This window comes from Elephantulus edwardii, unplaced genomic scaffold, assembly GCF_000299155.1.
Source record: "Elephantulus edwardii isolate Elephantulus edwardi_28Jun2011 unplaced genomic scaffold, EleEdw1.0 scaffold00211, whole genome shotgun sequence".
Lineage (NCBI taxonomy): Eukaryota > Metazoa > Chordata > Mammalia > Macroscelidea > Macroscelididae > Elephantulus > Elephantulus edwardii.
In genome coordinates, this window is record NW_006399961.1 from 3,702,028 (window position 1) to 3,724,004 (window position 21,977).

At 47.5% G+C, this 21,977-nt stretch overlaps 1 protein-coding gene across 1 annotated transcript in view; it reads left to right on the top strand.

Moving 5' to 3' along the window:
• The first annotated feature begins 10,653 nt into the window (after positions 1–10,653).
• NUAK1 (NUAK family, SNF1-like kinase, 1) overlaps positions 10,654–21,977 on the top strand; it is a 109,496-nt gene continuing 98,172 nt past the window's right edge. The window contains exon 1 of the mRNA XM_006897545.1: positions 10,654–11,036. Within this exon, the coding sequence (XP_006897607.1) occupies positions 10,755–11,036 (282 nt within the window). The 5' untranslated portion in view covers positions 10,654–10,754. The remainder of the gene's footprint in view (positions 11,037–21,977) is intronic.

Below are 21,977 nucleotides of genomic sequence, written 5' to 3' on the forward strand. Positions count from 1 at the left end.
ATATAGCTCTCTTAGCTGGTGGGCCAGGCAGCTGCTCTCCACATTTCCTGACATAGACTGGTGAGCAGGTCCGGGGCTGCATCTGTCATTTGAAACATGTCAGTTGGTATCCCATTGATTTCTGGGGCCTTATTTTTTTGTCAGTGCCTTGAATGTGGCTTGAACGTCTCCTGTCCTTGTCATTGGCAATTTCATATGGAATTTCCTGAAATATTTCACTGTTGGCCAATTATTTTGGGGACAATGATTCTGTGTCTTCCTTTTATCTTCTTTAAATGGTTCCTGAATAATTCAAGATTTTGCCCATGGTATTTATAAATATTTCAACTCAAGATTGAATAGTCAATCAGGGATTTCTCCAAATTACTGAGGAGCAATATGTTGGTTTGAGGACTAAGGTGCATCTGATTCAGCCCATGGTCTTTTTAATCATCTGCTATGCATCTGAGAGCTAGAGAGTGAACAAGGATGACAGAGGAAAAATTGATGCCTTTGAACTGTGTTATTGGAGGAAAGTACTTAAAATACCATGGACTACCAAAAGAACAGACAAGGTGAAGCCAGAGTGCTCCTTGGAGGCAAAGATAATGAAGCTTTGTCTTGTATACTTCGGGTATGTTGTTAGAAGAGGCTGTTCCTTGGAGAGGAACATAATTCTTGGAAAGGTGGAGGAATGGCAAAGGAAAAAAAGACCCTCAGCCAGGGGAACTCACACAGTGACTGCAACAATGGACTTGAGTGTGTTAGAGATTGTGAAGTTGGCACAGGATAGGACAGGGTTAAGGTCAGTTGTTCATAAGATTGCTATAAGTATTACTTAACATCATCTAACAACAACAATAACAACCACAACAACCACCACCAAGTTCCCAAAGAAGAGTGGTGGCTGGAAGTCTATCAGAGGCTATAAATCCACTTTATATATATTTTCATTTCAGGAAGCATCATATGATCAGGAATTGATATAACTTAAGAAAGAAATAAATCCAAACTGTACTGAAGGCATTGACAAAGATATAGTTTTAAGGAATTGCTTGCTGGATGGAATGCCAGAAGTGCTTGTTGTTTTTATAATATGCCGTTGAGTCGCTTGCAACTCATAGCAACCCTATATGCAAGAGCCCTAAACCCTGCTCTATCCTGTGCCAACCTCACTGTCTCCGACACACTTACTCCCACCACCCCAATCACTAAATTGATCCATCTCATTGAGGGTCTTGCTCTCCTGCCCTGTCCCTCCATTCTCCCAAATATGATGTCTCTCTCCAAGGATTGGTCCCTTCTTGCAGCATGTCTAAAGTATGTCAGATGAAGCGTCAGAATCCTTGACTCCAAGGAGCAGCCCAGCTTCACCCTGTCCAGGACAAACCTGTTTGTCAGTAAATCTGGGAGACAGCCACATGGCCAACTGACTGGAAACGATCCGCATTTGATCTAAAAGAATGTGGAAATTATTGAGCAATATTATTACTATCACAAGTAAAGTTTTGCTGAAAATAATGAAAAATCAGTCATAGTGGTGCACTGATAGGGAAATGCCAGACACTCAAGCTGGATACGGAAAACTATGTGGAAAGAAGGATATCAGATGTCCTTGTTGACCCTGGATGGCTCTTGGCTGAAAAAAGAGAATACCAGAAAATGTTTACCTGTGTTTATTGATGATACAGAGGAATTTGACTTTGTGGAATGTAACAAATGATGAATAACATTGTGAAGAATGGAAATTCCAGGACACTCGAGTTTTGCTTTGGAATTATGTTCATGAAGAACCTGTACATAGACCAAGAGGCAGCCAGTAGAGTAGGAAAAGGAAATCCTGCATTGTTGAAAGTTAAGAAAGGCATCATGTGTCAGGGTTGTATCCTTTTACCCTGAAGAAGAAGAAGAAGAAGGAGGAGGAGGAGGGCTCAGGGCTGGAGGAAGACTCATTAAAAAACTGTGTTATGCAGATGGCACAACCTTGCTTGCCAATTAATTGTAAGAGGACTGGAAGTAGTTACTGATGAAGATAGAAGATTTCATATGGCCTTGACTTTAACTCCAAGAAAAAAACCAAACTCAACTTCTTATAACTGGACTAATGAGCGATATAATAAACAGAGAAAACATGGAAATTGCCAGGAATTTTTTATTATTTGGATTTACAATCAGCATCCATGAAAACAACTTCAAGAAATAAAAGGACATAGTGCATTGGGCAAATCTGTAATGAGTGACTTCTTTAAAGTTTTCAAAATCAAAGAGGTCACTCTGAGGGCTAAGGTATGCCTGACCAAGCCATGATCTTGCAGTCACCACATAAGCTGTGATAAAGCTTAGTCTCATGTACTTTGGGCATGTTGGCAGGACTTTGAGGCTGGTGCAGAATAGGGCAAGTTTCCTTAGAGAGGGAATCTTGATCAGAAAGGGGGAGGGATAGTGACGAGAGGAAGACCCTCAGCCAGGTGGTTTGATAGAGCGACTGCAGCAATGGGCTCAAGTGTGTCAGAGATTGTGAAGATGGCACAGGATAGAATGGGATTCAGATTGTTGTTCCTAGGGTTGCTATGAGTTGTACTCAACTCAGTGGCCCCTAACAGCAGCAACATATGCCATGGACTGCTAGAGAGGCAATGATGATGAAATTTCATCTCACGTGTTGTTATTGTTAGGTGCCGTTGAGTCAAGAACAATTCATAGTGACTGTATGAACAAAAGATCTGAACCCTGTTCTATTCTGTGCCATTCTCACACTTCCTGACACACAAGAGCCCATTGCAGCAGTCACCATGTCTACCTACCTGGTTGAGGGTCTTCCTGTCCTTTGCTGACCCTCCACCCTTTCCAGCATCATGTTCCTCTCCAAGGAACAGCCCCTCCTAGCAACAGGCCCAAAGTAGGTGAGGCGAAGCCTCGTCATTCTTGCCTTCTAAGGGCATTCCACCTACACCTTCTCCAAGACATACCTGTTTATTCTCTTGGCCGTCCATGGGATGTTCAGCGCTCTTCTCCAACACCACAGCCCAAAGGCATCAATTCTTTTTCTGTCATCCTTATTCACTGTACAGCTCTCAGATGCATAGCTCACAGTTGGAAAGAGTATGGCCTGAATCAGATGCACCTTAGTTCTCAAACTGACATCATTATTCCTCAGTAATTTGGAGAGGTCCCTAACTGAAGACTTTCCCAGTGCAATGCTTCTCCTTATTTCCTGACTTCTAGTACCAAGGTTGTTAATTGTGGATCCAAGCAAGATGAAGGTGTTGACGGTCTCAATCTTCTCTCCAACCCTCATGATGCTGCAGCATTTGGGCATATTTCCAAGAAGAACCAGTCTTTGCAGAAAGACAGAGGATTACTAAACTAAAAGACCCTCAGTGAGTTGGACTGATAAAGTGACCACCACAATGGGCTTGACCGTGACAGAGACTGGGAGGATGGTGCAGGATAGGGCGCAGCTCAGATCTGTTGTTCAGAGGCTCACTACGAGTCACAGTGGACTGGACAGTGTCTACCAACAACAGTAGTGTATGCCTGGGAAAGCTGGAAAATGAGCAAGACTGAAGAAGAATTGTTGCCCTTGAATTAGAATGTTGGCAAAGAATATAGACTGTACCGCTGACGGCTATACTAAACACTAATATTACTATTAAAAATATATATAATGTTACATTATAATATACTAATAAGAAGACTTCAAACTGGAAATCTTGTAAGGATGGGCCCCTGCCTGTTTCGTTCCATCTCCATCCTCAGCCCCAGATGCTTGGTGTATAGTTGGTGAATGGGTATATTTGTTCCCTACTGTTTTGTGACTGTTGTCTACTCCTCTCCTCTGATGCTTTATACTTGTAACACAGGAACAATCAAAAGAAAACTCCAGAAAAATGACTACTACAACAACAATGAAAACCAAACCCCAAGCCCACTGCTGTCAAGTCAATGTCAACTCAGTTCCTTTCCCTCCACCATGTGCCATGCAGAACTGCTATAAAAGGCTTTTCTAGGCTGTAATACGTGACTATTCCTATATTAGCATATATGGGACAAGGATGGGCAGTCAGCTGCCCTGTGGGAGGATCGGCAGTCTCCTCCCGTGTGATTTACTGCCCCTGAAAGCCCACTGGAGGCTCAGCTATGGATGGGTTGGTTCCAACTCAATGACACACAACAACAGAAACAACAACATATGACGGATATCTTGAGGCTGGTGCAGGGAGGGTAAGGTTCAGTTGTTCATCGGGTCTCCGTGAATCATAGTCAGCTCGACAACACCTAACAACAGCCACAAAACTTTGTAGAAGGGAGCTGCGGTGGTCCAGTGAGTAAGGAGTCACATTATCAACCCAAAGTCAGACGGTTCGAGCCCAGTAGCTGCTCGGTTGGAGAAAGGGGGGCAGTCTTCTCCTGTGTGACTTACAGGCTCTGCACATCAGCTGGAGGGTCAGCTGTGGGTCAGTTCTGACTTGACTGTAAGTAACAACGATGACAGCAACAATGGTTTTGAAAGTAGATTGCCTGGCTTTTCTTCACTGGTGCTGCTTGATGGGTTTGAACTGTCAATATTTAGGCTGCTAGTCATTTTTTGGCAACTAGTCATATGCAAAGTGTTTATGCCACTCAAGTCCCAAGTAAACAGCTTTCTCCTTGAATCAGCAAGTAGATAGAGAAAAGTGGCGTTTTGGTTCCAATTACTTAGATATCTACTATAATCATCCACTTTACTTTTTATGAGTGAATACAGACTTCGTGCCAACTATATGTGTTAATCTGGTAATACAGCTGTATTAACCAAGAAATCCTCCCATTTTGAGGAGTTTTAAATGACAGGGGAGTACTTGAGGATGCAAGGGGTGAAACTACTTGTTTGTTAACTGAGGGGACCACCCAGAGGCACCTGGGAGCTCTGGTGGCTTAGTGATAAGGAATTGTATTGCCAACTCAAAAGTATGCAGTTCGAAGCCACCAGCAGCTCCTTGGGACAAAGATGGGTTATCTCCTGTGCAACTTACTGCCTCTGAGATAAAATTCGCTGGAGGATCAGCCGTTCCAATCAACAGTGCTCAACAATAACGACAAAACTCAGTCAAGCAAACCCTCAAACTACAGTTCTCTTCTGGGACACGTACAGTTGCTTTGAGTCAGAAATGACTCAACAGCAAAGTATTTTTCCCTCTTAAGCAACAGAAGTTTCTCATTCATGACCAAGAATGCAGACATAGTTGATCAACAGTAACCAGTAACTGTACTACCGAGGCGATGGAGGGACCTCTCTCACTTTGACGTAGTGAAGAGTGAGTGAAACTGTGTTCTGTAGACTGGTGGGTGGTACAGCTGTGTGTACACTGCTCAGTCGGTAATCTGGCTCTGCTTCTGACGTGCATTTGTGTGAGTATTGTGTGGATTTTCAAGCTTTCAGCTAGTAGTCAAGCACATAACTCTGTGCCACTCTGGGATTTCTTTTTAGTGGTTAGGTGCCGTCGAGTTAAGTATAACTCATAGCGACCCTGTGCATCTGAGCTCTATCCTATCCTATGCCATCTTCATAATTTCTGACATACCTGAGCCCATTGCTGCAGTCACTATGGGAACCCAGTCTGAGGATCTTCCTTTCTTTCATTGACTGTCCACCTTTCCAAGCTTTATGTCCCTTTCCAAGGACCAGGCTCTCCTAGCAACATGTTAGGATGTGAGATGAAGCTTTGCCTCCAAGAAGCACTCTGGTTGTTTTTTTCTCCAAGGCATATCTGTTTGTTCTTTTGGCAGTCCGTGGCTATTCAGTATTCTTCTCCAACACCTCAGCTCAAAGGCATAGAGTCTTCTTCAGGCATCATTATTGTTCAGCTCCCAGAAGCACAGCAAGGGACTGAAGGGACTGAAAAGACAATGTCCTCAATCAGGCACACAAACAGATGTCTTCAAACTGACATCATTGCTCCTTAGTAATTGGAGAGGTTCTTGACAGCAGACTAAACATGTATTATGTCTCCTGATTTTCTGACTGCTGAGATCAAGGCTGTTGATTGTGGATCCAACTAGATAAAGTTGTTGATGATTTTAATTTCTTTCCTCCATCTATCATGATGTTGCCTATTGGTCCACAGGTAAGAATTTTTGTTTTCTTGATGTTGAGATATAATAATCCATATTACAAGGCTGCAGTGTTTGATATTCTGCAGCAAGTGATTTAAGTTCTTCTGTCAGTAAGCAAGCTGGTATCATCTGTATAATGTAGGTTGTTGATGAGTCTTCCTCTGATTCTGATGCCACATTTTTTTCACAGGGTGCAGCTTCTCGAATGATTTGCTCCACATACAGAATAGGTCTGGAGAAATAATACAACTCTAATACACACTTTTTTAAATTTTAAACCATGTAGTTTTGATCTGTTCCCACAACAGCTTTTTGGTCTAGGTCTGACATAAGCACAATTAAGTGTTCTGGGTTTTCCATTCTTCTCCATGTTAGCCATAATTTGTTATGATCCACATTCAAAAGATTCTTTGCATAGTCAATAAAACACAAATACACGTTCCGCTGGTATTCTTTGCTCTCAGCCAGGATCCAGCTGGAATTAGAAATTATATCCCTAGTGCCACGGCCTCTTCTAAACAGAGCTTGAACTTCTGGCAGTTCTCTGTCTGTGTATTTTTCTAGCCATTTTTGGATGACCTTTAACAATGTTTTGGTTGCATGAGATATATGCCAGGAAATTTGGAGGACAGTTGCCTGGCCCGAATGACTGGAAGAGATCCTTATTTGTTCCCATTCCCAAGAAAGGCGATCCAACAGAATGTGAAGATTATCAAAGATTGTTTTTTAGAATAGTGGATGATTTTAGATAATATATGGAGAGTACCCCCCTCACCCCCTCCATTGAGCCAGTTACAATCCACGGTGACCCTATAGGCCAGACTAGACCTGCCGCATAAGGTTTCTGAGGCTGTAATTGTTATGGGAACATGCTGTCTCCTCCTCCTGCAGAGTGGCTGTTGTTATTATGTTCCATTGAATAGTAATAGTAACCAAGTCATGGCTGACCCTCCAGCGGGTTTTCAGAGGCAGTAAATGGCATGGGATGAGATTATTCATCTTTCTCCCACGGACTGGTTGGTAGATTTAAACCACCTTTGGGTCAGGAGCCCAAAGCTTTGTCTACCACATCACTGAGGCCCTAACACAGCATCTGCATATTCACGGTCTATCGGTCTATTCACTTAGCTAACCATCAAGCAGTCCTTCTTATTATATCGTCCTGTGATGTTGGCAGGCACACCACTGTTTGACCATTGAAGGTCAAACTGCTCAGGGACACCATGTGTGGGGAAACAGAAGGCCCAGAAGCCAAAACAAGACCTTAGTACGATGGTGAGGCACTTGAAGATGGCAACAATTGTGAAGACAATGTAGATTCAAGCACCGTTTCATACAGTTTTGTGTAAGGTTGACCATATTAACACTCATTGCTTATGAGTCAGAACCGACATAGAACTGACCCTCCAGTGAGGTTTTTACTTTTCTCCCTCAGAGCAGCTAGTGGATTCGAACCACCTGAGTTAGGGTTGGCAGCACAAGTTACTAGGCTACCCAAGCTTCCTATGTTGGCCTAGTTGGAAGCAACTCAATGACAACTATTCAGCTAGTCATTCCAAAATATTGACCCAACAAAAATGAAGTGCTAGTCACTTAAAAATTACATCATAGTCCAAATAAGCTACTTTGGTAGAACAGTAACAAACAATGTCAAATATTGTCAAAATATCAGTGGTTTAATACCACAAGTTTTCTGTTCATTCACTCTTCTTTTCCAATGCAGGTCGGTTGGGGGTTGTGTTATCCTTATTCAGGGATCTAAAATTGAGAAGGCTCCATCTCTGACACTCCGGTGAGTGTCAAGATAGGAAAAACCCCGTAATGATTTACTGATAAACTCTTAAAAGTTTCCACCTGGCATCAATACCCTGTTCACATTCCACTGGTCCAAGCAAAGCACACAAGACATCTAACTTCAGGAGGATGGGGTAGTGGCCTCCCATCATGGCCCTGGTAGGAAACCAGGAAGAAAGTATTTGGGGCACAGCTTTCCCATTCCACACATACAAGCTCTCTACCTGTATGTACCACAGTGCTTCCAGTACACAATTTAGGGGCCCTGGTAGTGTAGTGGCATGACCATTGAAATCCTAATCAAAAGATGGTGGTGGTGGTTGTGTACCATCAGGTTGGAACTGACTCAGTAGATTTTCAGAGGCAGTATATTGCATGAGAGGAGACTGCCCATCTTTCTCCCATGGAGCAGTGGATGGATTTGAACGGAATGCCTTTGTGTTGGCAGTGCAGCTCCTTACAACTTAGCCACCAGAGGTAATTCAAAAGCAGAACCAGCTCCCTGGGAGAGGGATGAGGCATTTTGCATCTGTAAAAGATCTATCGTCTTGCAAGCCCAATGGGGCAGTTCTACTGTCCTATAAAGTTGTTATGCATCAGAATCAATTTTACAACAGTGCTGTTTTGGCTTAAGTTTCATGGTACAATGGTTAAGTGTTCAACTGCAGAGTGAAAGTTTGGGTGGTTTCAACTTACTCAGAAGTTCCTTGGGAAAAAGGACAAGGTGATGTGCTTCTGTGATTATACAGCCCAGGAAACCTATATAGCAGTTCTTGACTTTCCTATTACATGGTTGCTATGAAGTGTCCACTTAACCGCAAACCCCATTTTTAAAAAAAATTAATTTTAATGAAAGTTTACAGACTTAGGACTTCCAATCATTCATTGTTGCATTTTCTCCCTGCCTAGCCCCTCCCCCAAATTCACTCTTCTTGAAAAGAAAGAAAAATTCTTTCATTGTTATGCAATCCCTCCCCCCAAGTCGTGCAGCCTTTACTCTGGACTTCTGTAATGACAAGAATACCCATTCATATACCCCTTTTAAACAGTTCTCTCCTTCATCTGTTTCAAGGAAATATATTTACATCATTCCTCCCCTCCTTTTCTGTCTTCCCTCAACCCTGATGCCAGTCCCATTTTAAGGTGAGGAAACGGAAGCTCTGGGAGGTTAATTCATTTGACCAAAATCACAGGGAGATGGAGACAGGCCTGGACAGAGCCGGGTGGAGGCCAGTGGGCAGGCAGGGGAGCGAGGTAGGGTTCCAGGGCCTTGTCCTGGCAGCGGGATGAGGGTGCAGGGGGAGTCCCTAATGTTGCCAGAGTCTGGAGTAAGGCGATAAAGGGCAGGCAGGAGTGAAGGCAGCAGGAAGGCAGAGGGATGAAGAAGCTGAGGGCTAGCTACTTGGGTTCACTGGTTAGAAAACACAGAACCACCCAGACGCCTCACAGACAGACCTCATTCTTGCTCTCCCAGTCTGATATATTGCATCACTTACTTTAAAAATGGAAAAACACCCCCAGGCCTTTTATTCTGACTTTCCTCCTTAAATTTCTTTGCCTCCTCTTGGCCTAATGGGGGCAGCCTTGTTGCGTTTGGAGGGGCTTTCCGGCAGTGGGGAAGATTGTGGGTCCCCTCCATGGTACAAGCTTAGGCCCGGGGACGCAGGCCCTGGCCCTTCCAGGGACAGGAAGGCTCGGAAGGGCCAGGAGGCCTTGCAAGTCGCCTCCTCTTCCTCAGAGGGGGTGCTCCGAAGGCCTCCGCCTGGGGCCGCCGGTTTGCCCACCTTCGATGGCGGCCTTTGATGAGAATCCTGCGTCCCAGGGCCCCATCTTTTCCACGCCCCAACTTTCCCTTTCTCCCAGGTGGCGTCCCGGCGAGTGTCTCTGGGCCTGCGGGCCGCGGGTCCAGCCCCTGGGCCTCCCTGTCCCCGACTCCGTCCTGCGAACAGGGCGCGGGGACCCCAACTGCGGCACCCCCGGGAACCTGGGGGAGCAGAGCTCCCCGGCAGTGGCAGGCCCCGCGAGGCGGAGGTGCGGGCTGCGACTCCCCGCCTGTAACCCAACACCAGCCTCCCTTCCCCCACTCCGGCCAGGCGGCCGCGGCAACACCTCGGAACCATGAAGGCGAGCCCGGACCCCTGGCGCCCCCGGCCACAGCGCGATCGAGCCCCGGAGGCGCCTTCCCGAGTCCCCGGCCCCGGGGCTCCTGGAGCCGCCACCGCCCGGGCGCCGGCAGGAAGGGAGGCCGAAAGATCGGAAGAGCCAGCGGTGGCGGAGGGCCCGCGGTAGCGGAGGCGGCGAGCCCAGGGAAGGGGCGCTGCGAGGGGACCCCGGCCCCGGCCCCGCCGAGGGAAGACAAAGCCCCGGCAGCGGCAGCCGCGGCCCCGAGGAGCGCGCACAAAGGGCGAGTCCCGACACGCTCTCCTCCCCCTCCCGGCGGGTGGCCCGGCGCGGGGCGGGGGCCGGTGGGGGCGGGGAGGAGGGGGGTGGGGAAGCCCCGGGCCGCGCCCCCCAGCCCGCCCCCGCCCGTTGGCCCGTCCTCCCGGGGAGGGCTCGGGGTGGGGGGCGCGGCGCGCTCATAACACTCCCCTCGGGCGCCGGGAGCCACCCCTCTCCCCTCCCTCCTGCGCACCCGCCGCCTCCCCTGCCACCTCCGCCACCTCGCCCGCCGCTCGCAGCTCGCCGGCCGGGGGGCGGTGCGCGGCCGGTGCGCGCGGCGCCGCCAGATGTGCCGTCCGCGCCGCCGCTACTGAGCGCCAGCCCGACCGCCTCCCCAGATGCTGCGGGGGCGACCCTGAGCGCACCCCGCGTTCCCTCGGCGGGGACCCCGACACTCTCGATCGTCCCGCTCCTGCCCTCTCCCTGCCGTCTGCCCGCCTTTGGACATGGAGGGGGCCGTGGCGCCCGCGGTGGCGGGGGACGGTCCTGACTTGGGGTCCGGGGCGCCGGGTTCGCCTCCGGAGGCAGCAGCCGGGGCGACTGTGGTCCCCGCGCAGGCGGCCGCGGCGGTGGTGGCGGCGGCGGTCTCGGAGCCCAGGAAGCCACACGGAGTGAAGCGGCATCATCACAAGCACAACTTGAAGCACCGCTATGAGCTGCAGGAGACCCTGGGCAAAGGCACCTATGGCAAAGTCAAGAGGGCCACCGAGAGGTTTTCAGGCCGAGTGGTGAGTGAGCGAGTCCTGCGGGCGTTCGGCTAGACAGCGCGGCTGGGGGGACCGAGGGTGCGCCGTGCGGGGTTTGTGCGCGCATTAGCGAGCTGGTGGGAGAGGGGGGTTCCCGGGGAACCCACAGACAGACTCCTCACTCTTCCCCCGGCACCCCGTGACTCAGGCGTGCCTCTCTCCTTAAACACTTGTTACATCCTGTCTGCACATATTTTGGGGTTTTTATTTTTTTGATCCAAGCAGCAAAGTAGTGTTTATGATTTGCAAACACTTCGCAGCAATGGGAGTGTCGGGGTCTCCCTTGCCGGCACACATTCAGATTATATCCTAGATATATCTCCTTTCTCCAACTCCTTACAGATCCACCTCCTTAGCTCAGCCCCCCAAGTCCCGTGTGTTGTAGGCGAATGCGGTCCCCCGCACCCACCCACCCAGCCACCCACCCATCTACCCACACACTTCTCAGCATCCTACCAGATGGGCTCCCTGATGCCGCTGAGGCAGCAAGAGAGGGGAGGACTTAGGAGCTAGTGTTAGGATGAAAAAAAAAAAAAAAAGGCTGTGGCAAGCCTGAGGGCTGTGACAGTTTGTGTCGGGGCTTCAGGGAGGATGAAATTTCCCGTGGTTATGTGCAACCAGCAAGACACAGAGTTGAAGCCGACCCTGCATTTCAGGTCCAAAGCTGCAGGGCTTCTAAATTGCTTCAGGGGTCTGGCCCAGCCACCCTGGTGCCAGGTGAAACCCTGCCAGGGTCCAGCCACTATTTACACAGCGCCTTGGGGTTTCTGCCTCCCATCTCAGCCTGAGTTTGTTGTCAGTTCTCTTTACTGCACAGCACGCCCTTGAAATCCACCCTGGTTGTGGCCAGGGGGTTGGTTTCAAAGTGTCTGACTGTTGCAGAAAGACTTTGTGTGGTGTGTGGCAGAGAATGAACACAACTCTCCGGTTTAAAGCAGATCAGATGTATTTTAATCGATTTAGGGCATAAGTAAGGAACTAATTATGGGGTTCCTTGTGTGCACTTTGGAGGGGTGTTTCGGGGCCCCAGCTTGCTTATAAACTTTGCAGATGACCACAGGGAAAAAGCGAAATGAACTGTCAAGTGAAGTTGTAGGATGATGTTGATTTTTTTTTCTTTTGCTTTTGCTGGAGGACAGCTGTGTGGAGGAAATGAGGCACTATCAATTAAGTTCAAACCCCTTCCTTAGTTCTTTAATATCTGCCTCTATCAGTGTTTTGAAGAATCTGAACACGCCCTCATTTTCTCAGCTTCGCTGGTTTGGTTGACATCATTTTATTCTATTGCTTGAAAGAAAAAGTCTGTTTTCAGTTAATTAGAAATTGGAGACGTTGTACATATATTTCTGAGCTGCCTCAGTGATAAATTCTAGAGCAAGGGAGTAGCTGAAAATGCACCCTGGGCAGGTGCCCATTTTTAATTTTTTTGGGGGGGGGTAGGCTGACAATTTTAAAGCTATGATGGGCTTTCATGATGTCCCCCCAGTGAACACACTTCCAGTTTGTGGAAGAAGAGGCTGAGGAAAATGTACTTCATTCATGCCTTTCTTCTGAGGAGCTGTGCATGTCCCCCAGGCTGACTAAGCAAAGCGGCTTCTCACTCATGACGTCCTTCCTAATAGGTGTTGAGGAATCTGTGTGCAGGGAAGCTGGATGGAGGAATAATGAAAAACAGATCCAGGAGATCCAAGCTGCAGGTTAAGGGTGTGAGCATCTGAGGGACTGAGTGGTAAAGGTGTGGCTGGCATCTTGTCAAAAGGGACACTCCAAAATGCTCATTTATGCAGAGAGCTGCTGTAAATAAATCCTCTGAAAGAATGCCATCTTTTCTTAGTGTAAATGTCTTTCCTAGCTTCAGTGGGGCTTCCTGTTAGGCCTTTTTTCTGGCTTCCTGAGCTAAGGATAAGAGTGGAAGGGACTTGGATCCCTAGGCAGGGAACCTGCCTTCCTCTTTCCCTGGGCATCTTGATCCTTTATTTGCAGAAATCCTGAACATTCCATCAGGATTTAGCCAAATGGCCACTAGGGGGAGCCCTGAGAACAGAAGAAGCTCATTTCTCAGTCTCAAGACTTAAATTCGCCTTGTTATTGTTCTTCCCTAGTTATTTCCCATTGTGCTTTCATTTCACCGAAAATTCTTGCTTTAATAAAAAAAAATTAGGTAAAGATTTGGAATCTGGCAGCAGATGCAGGCCCAGAAACTGGCAATCTCCAAATGGCTTCGTTTATTCATGGGGCTGCTTCTCCTTGACAGATAAGCTTAGAATGCCAGGAGTATCATCTGGGGGAAGCTTGTGTTAAACAGATGGGAAGACCGAGATGCAATGCAAGTGTCCTTGGCCCTGCATCCTGCCCCCCCATCCCCCCCGCACTGAGAGCCCAGCTCACAGATGGTATAAGATCATAAGCACGAATTTCCAGGTAAAAAATTCCCTTTGTGAGGCTGAACCGAAAATAAAACAACATAAAATTAGTCAGCAAGTTGTTCTTGCACAGATAGTGCTAGTGACTCAGATTCTGTCAGGAGTAGCATGAAAATTTCACATCAAGTATGAACTAGGGTTTTATTTTCTGGGTTCTAATGAGGCACTAAACACGTTTTAGCACATAGCTAAGCCCTCCAGCAGGTTTTTTTTTTACAATTGTATCCATCTCTCTCCCTCAGAGTGGGCTGGTGGATTTGAACCTCCGGAGTAGCATGGTGCTTGGGTTGACGGCGCAACTCTCTACAGACTATGCCATCTGAGCTCTCTTCATAATCTAAGAGCCTTTCTAAATAATAGCTTTCTTAATAATCTCACAGCCTTTCTATAAACTTTCCCTAAAAAAGAATAATTAAAAACAGAAAAACAACAACAAAAAGTGTATAACGGCAGTGACCCGACAGGACAGAGTGCATGGACTCAGAGGATTTCCAAAGCTGTGATATTTGTGGAAGTAGACAGTCGCATCTTCCTACAGTGAAGTTGATGAGTTCAAACTGCCAATCCAGCAGTCAGCAGTTGGTTGCTTTAACCATGTGCCACCAGGGCCCCTTAAGTGATGCTGTAAGCAGCATTGCTTTTGGGGTGCAGCTAGGGCAATTGAGCCCCTGTTTGCCAGCCTTTTTGGTACTTGAGTAGAATTCTGCGGTGACGTTGTATTTCTATCTGTGCCAGCCTCCTTCATAGCAAGCATCTCAGGAGGAGATGGGGCTACAGCCGGCCGTGAGAGTGCAACTGGCTGGAGTCTTTGTGCTGGCTGTCAGGCAGCTTCATGGTACCTGCAAACCGACCCTCGTGTGAAAAGCAGGAACCTCTCTTGGAGATGAGAGATTTTCTTTTTTAAAAATGGGAGGAAGCTGTTAATTACACGTGTGAATGAAACACAACACAACACAATAGCATCTTCTTTCTCAATTCTGAAAGGGAGCTCAGGAGAGGGTTGCAGAGTCTGGAGCTTGGAGTCAGAGGTCCTAGGCATGGTCTAGCCTTAGGTGTGGTCCTAGGTGTGGTCTAACCTTCCTTGTGGCCCAGTGCCCTCCCCTCTTCATTGTCAAAAGGATTCTCCTGCCCCCTATATCTCCTTTTTTTTAGTTTTGTATTAAACCTTCCCAAAACAGAGACATTCAACAGTAGTTAGGATCACCATCTCCCAACTTTGAAAAAACCTACACCCCCCCATTGAGGGAACAAAGTATAGTTCAGCTGAGTTTATACCACAGTGAAGCCTTCAGTGGTGAGAACAAGTCAAAGATACATCACGCTGAATTTGGGAGACCTCACTACTGAAGGCTTCCCAGTCAAAAGGATTCTTGTAGCCCTTGCTGCTTCTCAAGACAAGGGCCCACTCACAGTGGCTGGCTGCCGACATTAACACCTGCCACTGAGGTGTTCACAGGCTTCAGTTATTTGCAGATGACTTACCTGGGCTACTTGGTTGGGCTTTGTCACTGCTGGATACCTCAACTTCTGTGAAATGCGCCTGGTAAGAGTCTCAATTTCACAGGCCTACGAGAATCAAGTGAAAACATCTCTATAAAGGCTAGAGGAGAACTTGGCCAACGTGAGCCTCTCCTCCAGAAGACTTTTTCAGCTCCATTTTAGGCATATTTAAGTTTTAAGACTGCCAGTGAAGCACCATTAATGAGACCCATCAACTCTTAGGGCAATTAACTACATGCTTGGTTAATTAGAGAAGTGTGCCCACAGGAAGCCAGGATAATGACTTGATTCCGATAGGATCTGAATGCATTTCTCAGGTCTTGAGATCAGACCTTGCTCAGTAGACACCGTTTGTTTTGATACAATTCTGGGCAGGACTGAAAGGTCAGAGTGCAGGCCTGCGTCTTGTTTGAGCTCGGTTCCCTGGACCTTCAGCCCTCATGAATCATTGCCAACAAAGCAAAAACAACAGACTTTTGGGGGAGGAAGTGTCATGTGACCACCTGACCCCCGAAGGGCCAAGTTCCACTTTCTTTCCATCCCAGCTGCCAGGTGCCAGGTGCCAGTGCCTGTGAGCAGCAGGTGAGTATCTGGGAACAAAGTGCAGGGCTGGCTGTGGAGTGGGATCCCCCGCCCCCGGCCCCACTATCAGGATGCTAGTATAGTGATTTGACCAAAAATGGGTGTTTAAGCACTGTGCAAAAATTATTCATAGCCTTGAACTAGAAAACCATAGACAAGAATTGCCACTTAGTAGGCAGCCTGCTGGGCTCAGAGGTGTTCGGATGGACCAGGCATAGGAACTCTAAGTGCCAAGCTGCAGCTCAGTCCCAAGGCCAGGTTTAGAGGAGAAGGGACCACAGCAAACTTGTGGTCTGACCTAGTCATGATCAAAGTGGGGAAAGTACAGCACAGGGAAGTTAAGTGACTTTTTTGAAATCCCACAGTGTTTAAGTGACTGGGTGAGGCCTAGAGACGTGATTGGTCTTTTTCTGTGACTCATTTCATATAAACTGTATGTAGAGTAAGACAGGAGCTCTGGTGTTCCAGTCCACTGGGAGTTGAACAGATAACCCGGTGGTTCAACTCCATCAGCAGCTCTGTTGGAGACGGTAAGTCTCCTCCAGTGTGGTTTACAGCCTCTGAAAACCCCCACTGAGGCTCAGCTATGAGCCTGTTCTGACTACAGGCCAATGACTTTGACTTTTAGATCAAGATAAGGAGTCATTGAAAGGTGCAAATGGTTCATCACTTGACTGCTAGCCACCATTTGAACTTAACCTGAGGTGTCTTGAAATACAGGCTGGACAGTTGGCTCCTGGAAGCTCACAGACTTGAAATACCCCGTGGAGCAGTTCTGCTCTGCAAACGTGGGTTCTCCACAAGTTGAGTTTATTCGGTGATAACTGATGACAGCAGAGTGAGCCTTGGTTCTCACTCTTAAAGCGCTTACAGTTTGTTGTTGTTGTGTACTGTAGAGTTGGTATTGACCCATAGCTGACTCTCTGTTGACTGTTCAGAGGCAGGTAATCACACAGGAGCAGAGTGCCCATCCTTCTCCTTTGGAGCAGCTGGTAGCTTCAAACCATGTGCCTTTGGGATTGTAGCGCAGCCTCTTGCCACTAGGCCACCAGAGCTCCCTTCATAGTTTGCCTAAATCATTAACTATTATATATAAAACTTTTCTTTTCTTGCTCTTGTGTGTCTTCAAACCAATTTCAATATAACAGTTTGGTAGCAAAGATGAAATGTAATGACAAACAGTAAACTAGTCCTATTCAGTTCAGAAGATTTATTACTGTCTGTCAGACGTTCCTCATTATGTTAAAAGCTGGGATAGAGACGTAAAGAAGATTCACCACCAGAAAACCAGCCAGTTGCCATGGAGTCAGTTCTTACTCGGAGCATCTCTGCATTGGTTTACTGAGGCTAGAAGTCGTTATGGGAGGAGATTACCTTTCCTTCTCCCATGGGGCAACAGGTGGACTCGAACCTCTTTTCTTTAACAGCTGATGTTTTTGAGGGCTTAGGGGTATGCTGCTGCTGATGTTGTTAGGTGCAGGTGAGTAGACGATGAGTCACAGTGACATTATCAACAACAGATCTGACCTTGGCCTGTCCTGTACCATCCTCATTCTAATAAGCTCAGGCCCATTGCTGCAGTCACTGTGTCAGACCATCTTGTTAAGGTTCTTCTCTCTCTGTGGCCCTCGATTTTTTTTCACGCATAATATCTTTTTCCAAGGACTAATCCCTCCTGACAATATGCCTCAAGTATGAGAGAGGCAGTTTTACCATCTGTGTCTCTAAGGAGCATCTTGGTTCACACCTTCAAAGACAGGCTTAGAATCAAGACTGGTCCTGATGTTGACAGCTCTGCCTGGTACTGTAGCTAACAGACCCCAAGCCCAGCCATCGGGAGATTCTTTGCTTGTGCAGTTTTCTTCTGCTCTTTAGGAGAGGCACGAGGAAGATGGCCAGGGGAATCCTGCAGGATGAGGAGGACTGTTAGCTCTCCTTCAGTTACCATGATGATGAATGCTGGTGAACATGCCCCTCGACTGGGGCTGCCGAGACTAAAATTCAGGATATTCAGGTAAAGGGCAGAGTCCAAGGCATTCATCGTGTACACTGGGGAAAGGGGAGCAGATCAGTTCATTAGGATGCAGGGTTCATGCTGGACCCTGTGGGAGACAGGATTGATGACATGGGACAGGGTAATGCGAGTAATAATAATGACAATAATAGCAGCCAATACTTAACCAGTTTGATCCAGTAGAACCCAAGACATAGTGATGTCATTTGTGCCACAGTAGAATTGTGCTCCATAGGATTTCCAATGACTGAATTTTTTGAAGTATTTATCCAAGACTTTTCTTTTTTTTTAAAAAAATTATTTTATACTTATTTACTTACAAAAGTTTATATACATTGTTTTTCTTTTTTTTTTTTCTCTCCAACAGATTTATTTTTTAAAGGAATGAATTGTGAGGAAAGAAAAAACATGAGGCAGAGAAAAGTATGGGATAGAAAATAAATACAAATGTAAGCTGATTTGCTAATTGCTTTATAACCACAACAAACTGGTACAGAGGAAGGTCCTGTACAAAACACAACAAAGGTTCAAAGATGGAGGCGTTCTCTTAGCAAGGCTGAAGATTTCAGTCTCTGGTATTTGGAATTTAGGCTGCAGTCCTTGTTGGATGGATCACTGGGTGTGTGGGCACAGTCCATGCTTTAACCAGATTTGAACAGAAGAATGGCAACTTGGCCCAGGTAGAAGTAGATGAAGTGCTTAGTTTCATGTGTCACATAACTACCGAAGTTTCTCCCCACGATGCAGTGCCAGGTGGGGTTGTACTTCTGGTCAAACTCCTTCTTGATGCGGGCCGCGATGTCCTTCTCGATGTTGTATTTCTCCAGTGCCTGGGTCGCGCAATCCACCGAGTCCTGTTGCATCTCCTCCTACATGTCCGCATTTTTGTTCACCGCCTTTCGGTCGCACATGGTTGGTTACCGCAGAGCAGGCACTCAGCATCTGCGATGGCTTTCTGGGGAGGGGTTAGAGCAACTCAAGCCCCGCACAATCTGCCTCCGCTCCCGAAGCCGTGGCGCATCCAAGTCGCCCCACGCCAGCCGCCGCGGCCGCCTAATCACATTGTTTTTCATACCAGGTCTTTCCCATTTTCTTTATCCACTCCTGCCTCCACCCATCAAAGTGTGCAACCTATTATTACCTATGATTACCGCTGCCCCCCCACCTCACCCCTCTACTCCCACCCTCCCTCCCATAGATCCTCATACATGTTTTACTAGTTATCTATTTCTGTAATAATGGTCTTATACAGTATTTGTCCTCATGGGACTGAGTTAGTTCACTTAGCCTAATGCTCTCCAGTCCCTTCCAAGTCAGAGGTACTGGTTTTCAAAATCATTGTTCCTGTGTGCTGCATAGTATTCCATCGTGTGACTGTACCATAATTTCTTCATCCATTTGATTGTGGTTGGACATTTGGGCTGTTTCCATGGCTTTGTTGTGGATACCCTCCAACCGCCAGCCTTTTGATCAGCAGCCCAGCACGTGCATTGTTTGTACCACCTAGAGACTCCAGCTAAGACTTTCTGTGTCATGCCGGCCACCTATTAGCTGATTTAATCCTATCACCTTGCTGCTGTGATGCCATTCTTCAGAGAAGAAAAAGAGTTGCTGAGCAAGAAAGCCATCTCTCAAAAGAACAAACCCTGGAGGATATTATGCTGAGTGAAATATCTCAGTCACAAAAGGACAAATGCTGCATGGTGCCACTGTTGTAAAATGGGACTGACCTCAGGGTTGAGGGAAGACTGAGAAAGATTGGATAAATAATGTATACTGCATTGAAACAGATGAGGGAGAGAACTGTTTAAAAGGGCTATCTGATTAGGTTTTATGTCATGACAGTCCAGAATGAAGGCTGCACAGTGGAGTGGACTTGGGGAGGGATTGTATAACAATGAAAGACTTTTACTTTTCAAAGAGAAGAATGAATTGGGGGAAGGCGTGGGCAGGGGAAAATGTGCAACAATGAATGAATGGAAATCTAAAGTCTTGTAAACTTTCATTATAATTAATAAAAAAATAAATAAAACAAAACAAAAGAACAAACACATAGGTCTTAGAGAAAGTGCAGACAGGGTGCTCCTTGGAGGCAAAAATGACAGCTTTGCCTCCATACTTAGGGCGTGTGGCTAGGAGAGGCTGTTCCTTGGAGAGGGACCTCCTGCTTGGAAAGGTGGAGGGTCAGTGGAAGGGAGGAAGATGCTCAACCAGGTGGACTGACCCAGTGATTGCAGCAATGAACTGAAGTGTGTCAGATATGATGAGGATGGCACAGCATAGGACAGGGTTCAGATCTGTTGTTCATAGGCTCACAATGGGATGTACTTGACAACAACAAAGTCAAACACAGCACCAGAGCGAGGATTTGGACGCTGGCAGTGTGGACGCAAGAGACTTTGCCCTTCACCCTTCTTCTCGGTGCCTCTGGCACTTCTGAGCAGGCTCTGACCACAGCAGGCTGTGAGCCCATCCGTCTGGCATGCCAACGCGCAGCACCGAGGCCAACTTGGAGATTTTTCGCAAGAATTGAGGCATGAGAAGATAAGGATCGGAACCCGAGTTAGGGGGAGAGGTATACTCCTGGCGAACTGTCGGCTCGCTGGACCCTGAGTGTGTTTTAATGAGTCGGGTCAAGGAGCTCTCTACCTGGGCACACACTGGGCTCTTTGTCTCCCAAGCAGACTCAGCAATCCCTCAGGGGGCCTCGAGGGGTCAGCTGGTTTACTTCCTGCCTGCAGACGGAGTGCACCCACGCCACGCCAGCTTGTCTTGGTCTGACTTCCTCCTGGAAAGCTGCCTCAGATAAGCGATTGAGTCACGAGATCCTGCCTGGGGCTCAGCTCTAACCAGCGCTCGTCAATCCTCTCCTGCTGCCTGCAGTCAGCACCTAGCATGCAGCCCAGCACACAGTAGGACCTCACACCAGCAGCTTGCAGGCTGGCAGCGAAAGAATGCGTTGAGTGCAACAATCGATTCAAGTGTATCAGAGATGATGAGGACAGCACAGGATAGGAGAGGGTTTAGATCTGTTGTTCACAGGGTCGCTATGAGTTGTAGTTGACTTGATGCCGCCTAACGGCCGCAACAGAAGTGGCTGTCACCCCTGACCCTAAGGAGCTTTGGGTTTGAGAGGAGACTATCAAAAGAATGGATGGTCTTGGAGAAGATGCAGCCAGAGTGCTCCTTGAAGGCGAAAGGTGACGGAACTGTCTCACTTAACTTTGGGCGTGGTGCTAGGAGAGGTTATTCCTTGGAGCTTCAAGCATAGAAAGATGGAGGGAAAGAGAGGAAAACCCTCAACTAGATGGACTGACATGTGCCTGCAGCAGTGGGCTCCAGTATGTCAGCAATTGTGAGGATGGCACAGGATTAGGTTCAGATTGTCGTTTGTAGGGTCGCTTTGAGTTGTACTCAGTGGCACCTAACAACTGCAACAACAACAGTGGTCCTCACTCTGAACTCAGGGAGCTTTTAGGTGTTAGGAAGAAAAGGCAATCCCTGAAGCCAGGTTGAGGGGAGGGAGGTATACGCATTAAATTCTGCACAGATAGGCAGGTCCTTCTCGGCCCAAATTCCCTTTCTGTCTCATCAGCTCCTCTCTTGGTTGGTGAGAGACTTAACATCCAGGGCTTGCCAGGTTCCTGGCCACGGCTTTCTGTCCTCAGCAGCTCCGGAGTCAGACGGCCCAAGTCTCATTCGTCTTCCCCACATGAAAGTCCTGGAGCATCTGTAAGTTATGATTTGTGAAGTATCTGCTTTAAAGCTGAGTGCATTTATCATCATGCAGCCCCAGCCGCCGCCTAGCAGTGGGGGGGGGGGGCACCAGGAGATCCCAGCCCAGAATGGGAGGGGCCGGGCCAGATGAGCCCCTTGAGCTTGGAGTCTTGATAACGTTCCCTGGACCCAGCCCAGGACCAGCCAGATGTTGGATTCCTGAGAGACTCCTTTGTATACTTTTAACTGTGTGTTAAAACCAGGCTGGGCACTTCCACACTGAGGGGTGTATGCACTCCAGGGAAACGCAAGCATGTCCACTTAACGACTGGACGTTCATGGCAGTATTAGTCACGTGGCCAGAATGTGGAATTTGTCCCAGATGAGCAGATAAAGTGTGCTGTATCCATTTTATTTATGGAATATTATGTATGGAATATCTGATCTCTTCCATAATTCTATTTATGGAATATTCAGGGAATATGATTCCACAGTTGAAAGAAATGAAGTCCTGATACATGCCGCAGCGTGACCAGCCGTGAAAACATTATGCCCAGTGCAGGAAGCCAGTCACAAAGGACCCCACATTATGGGGTTCCGTTTCCATGGAGCACTCAGGATATCAGCAAACCTATAGAAACAGAAAGCTTTGTGGTCCTAGAGGCTTAGGAGAGCTGACAACTATGG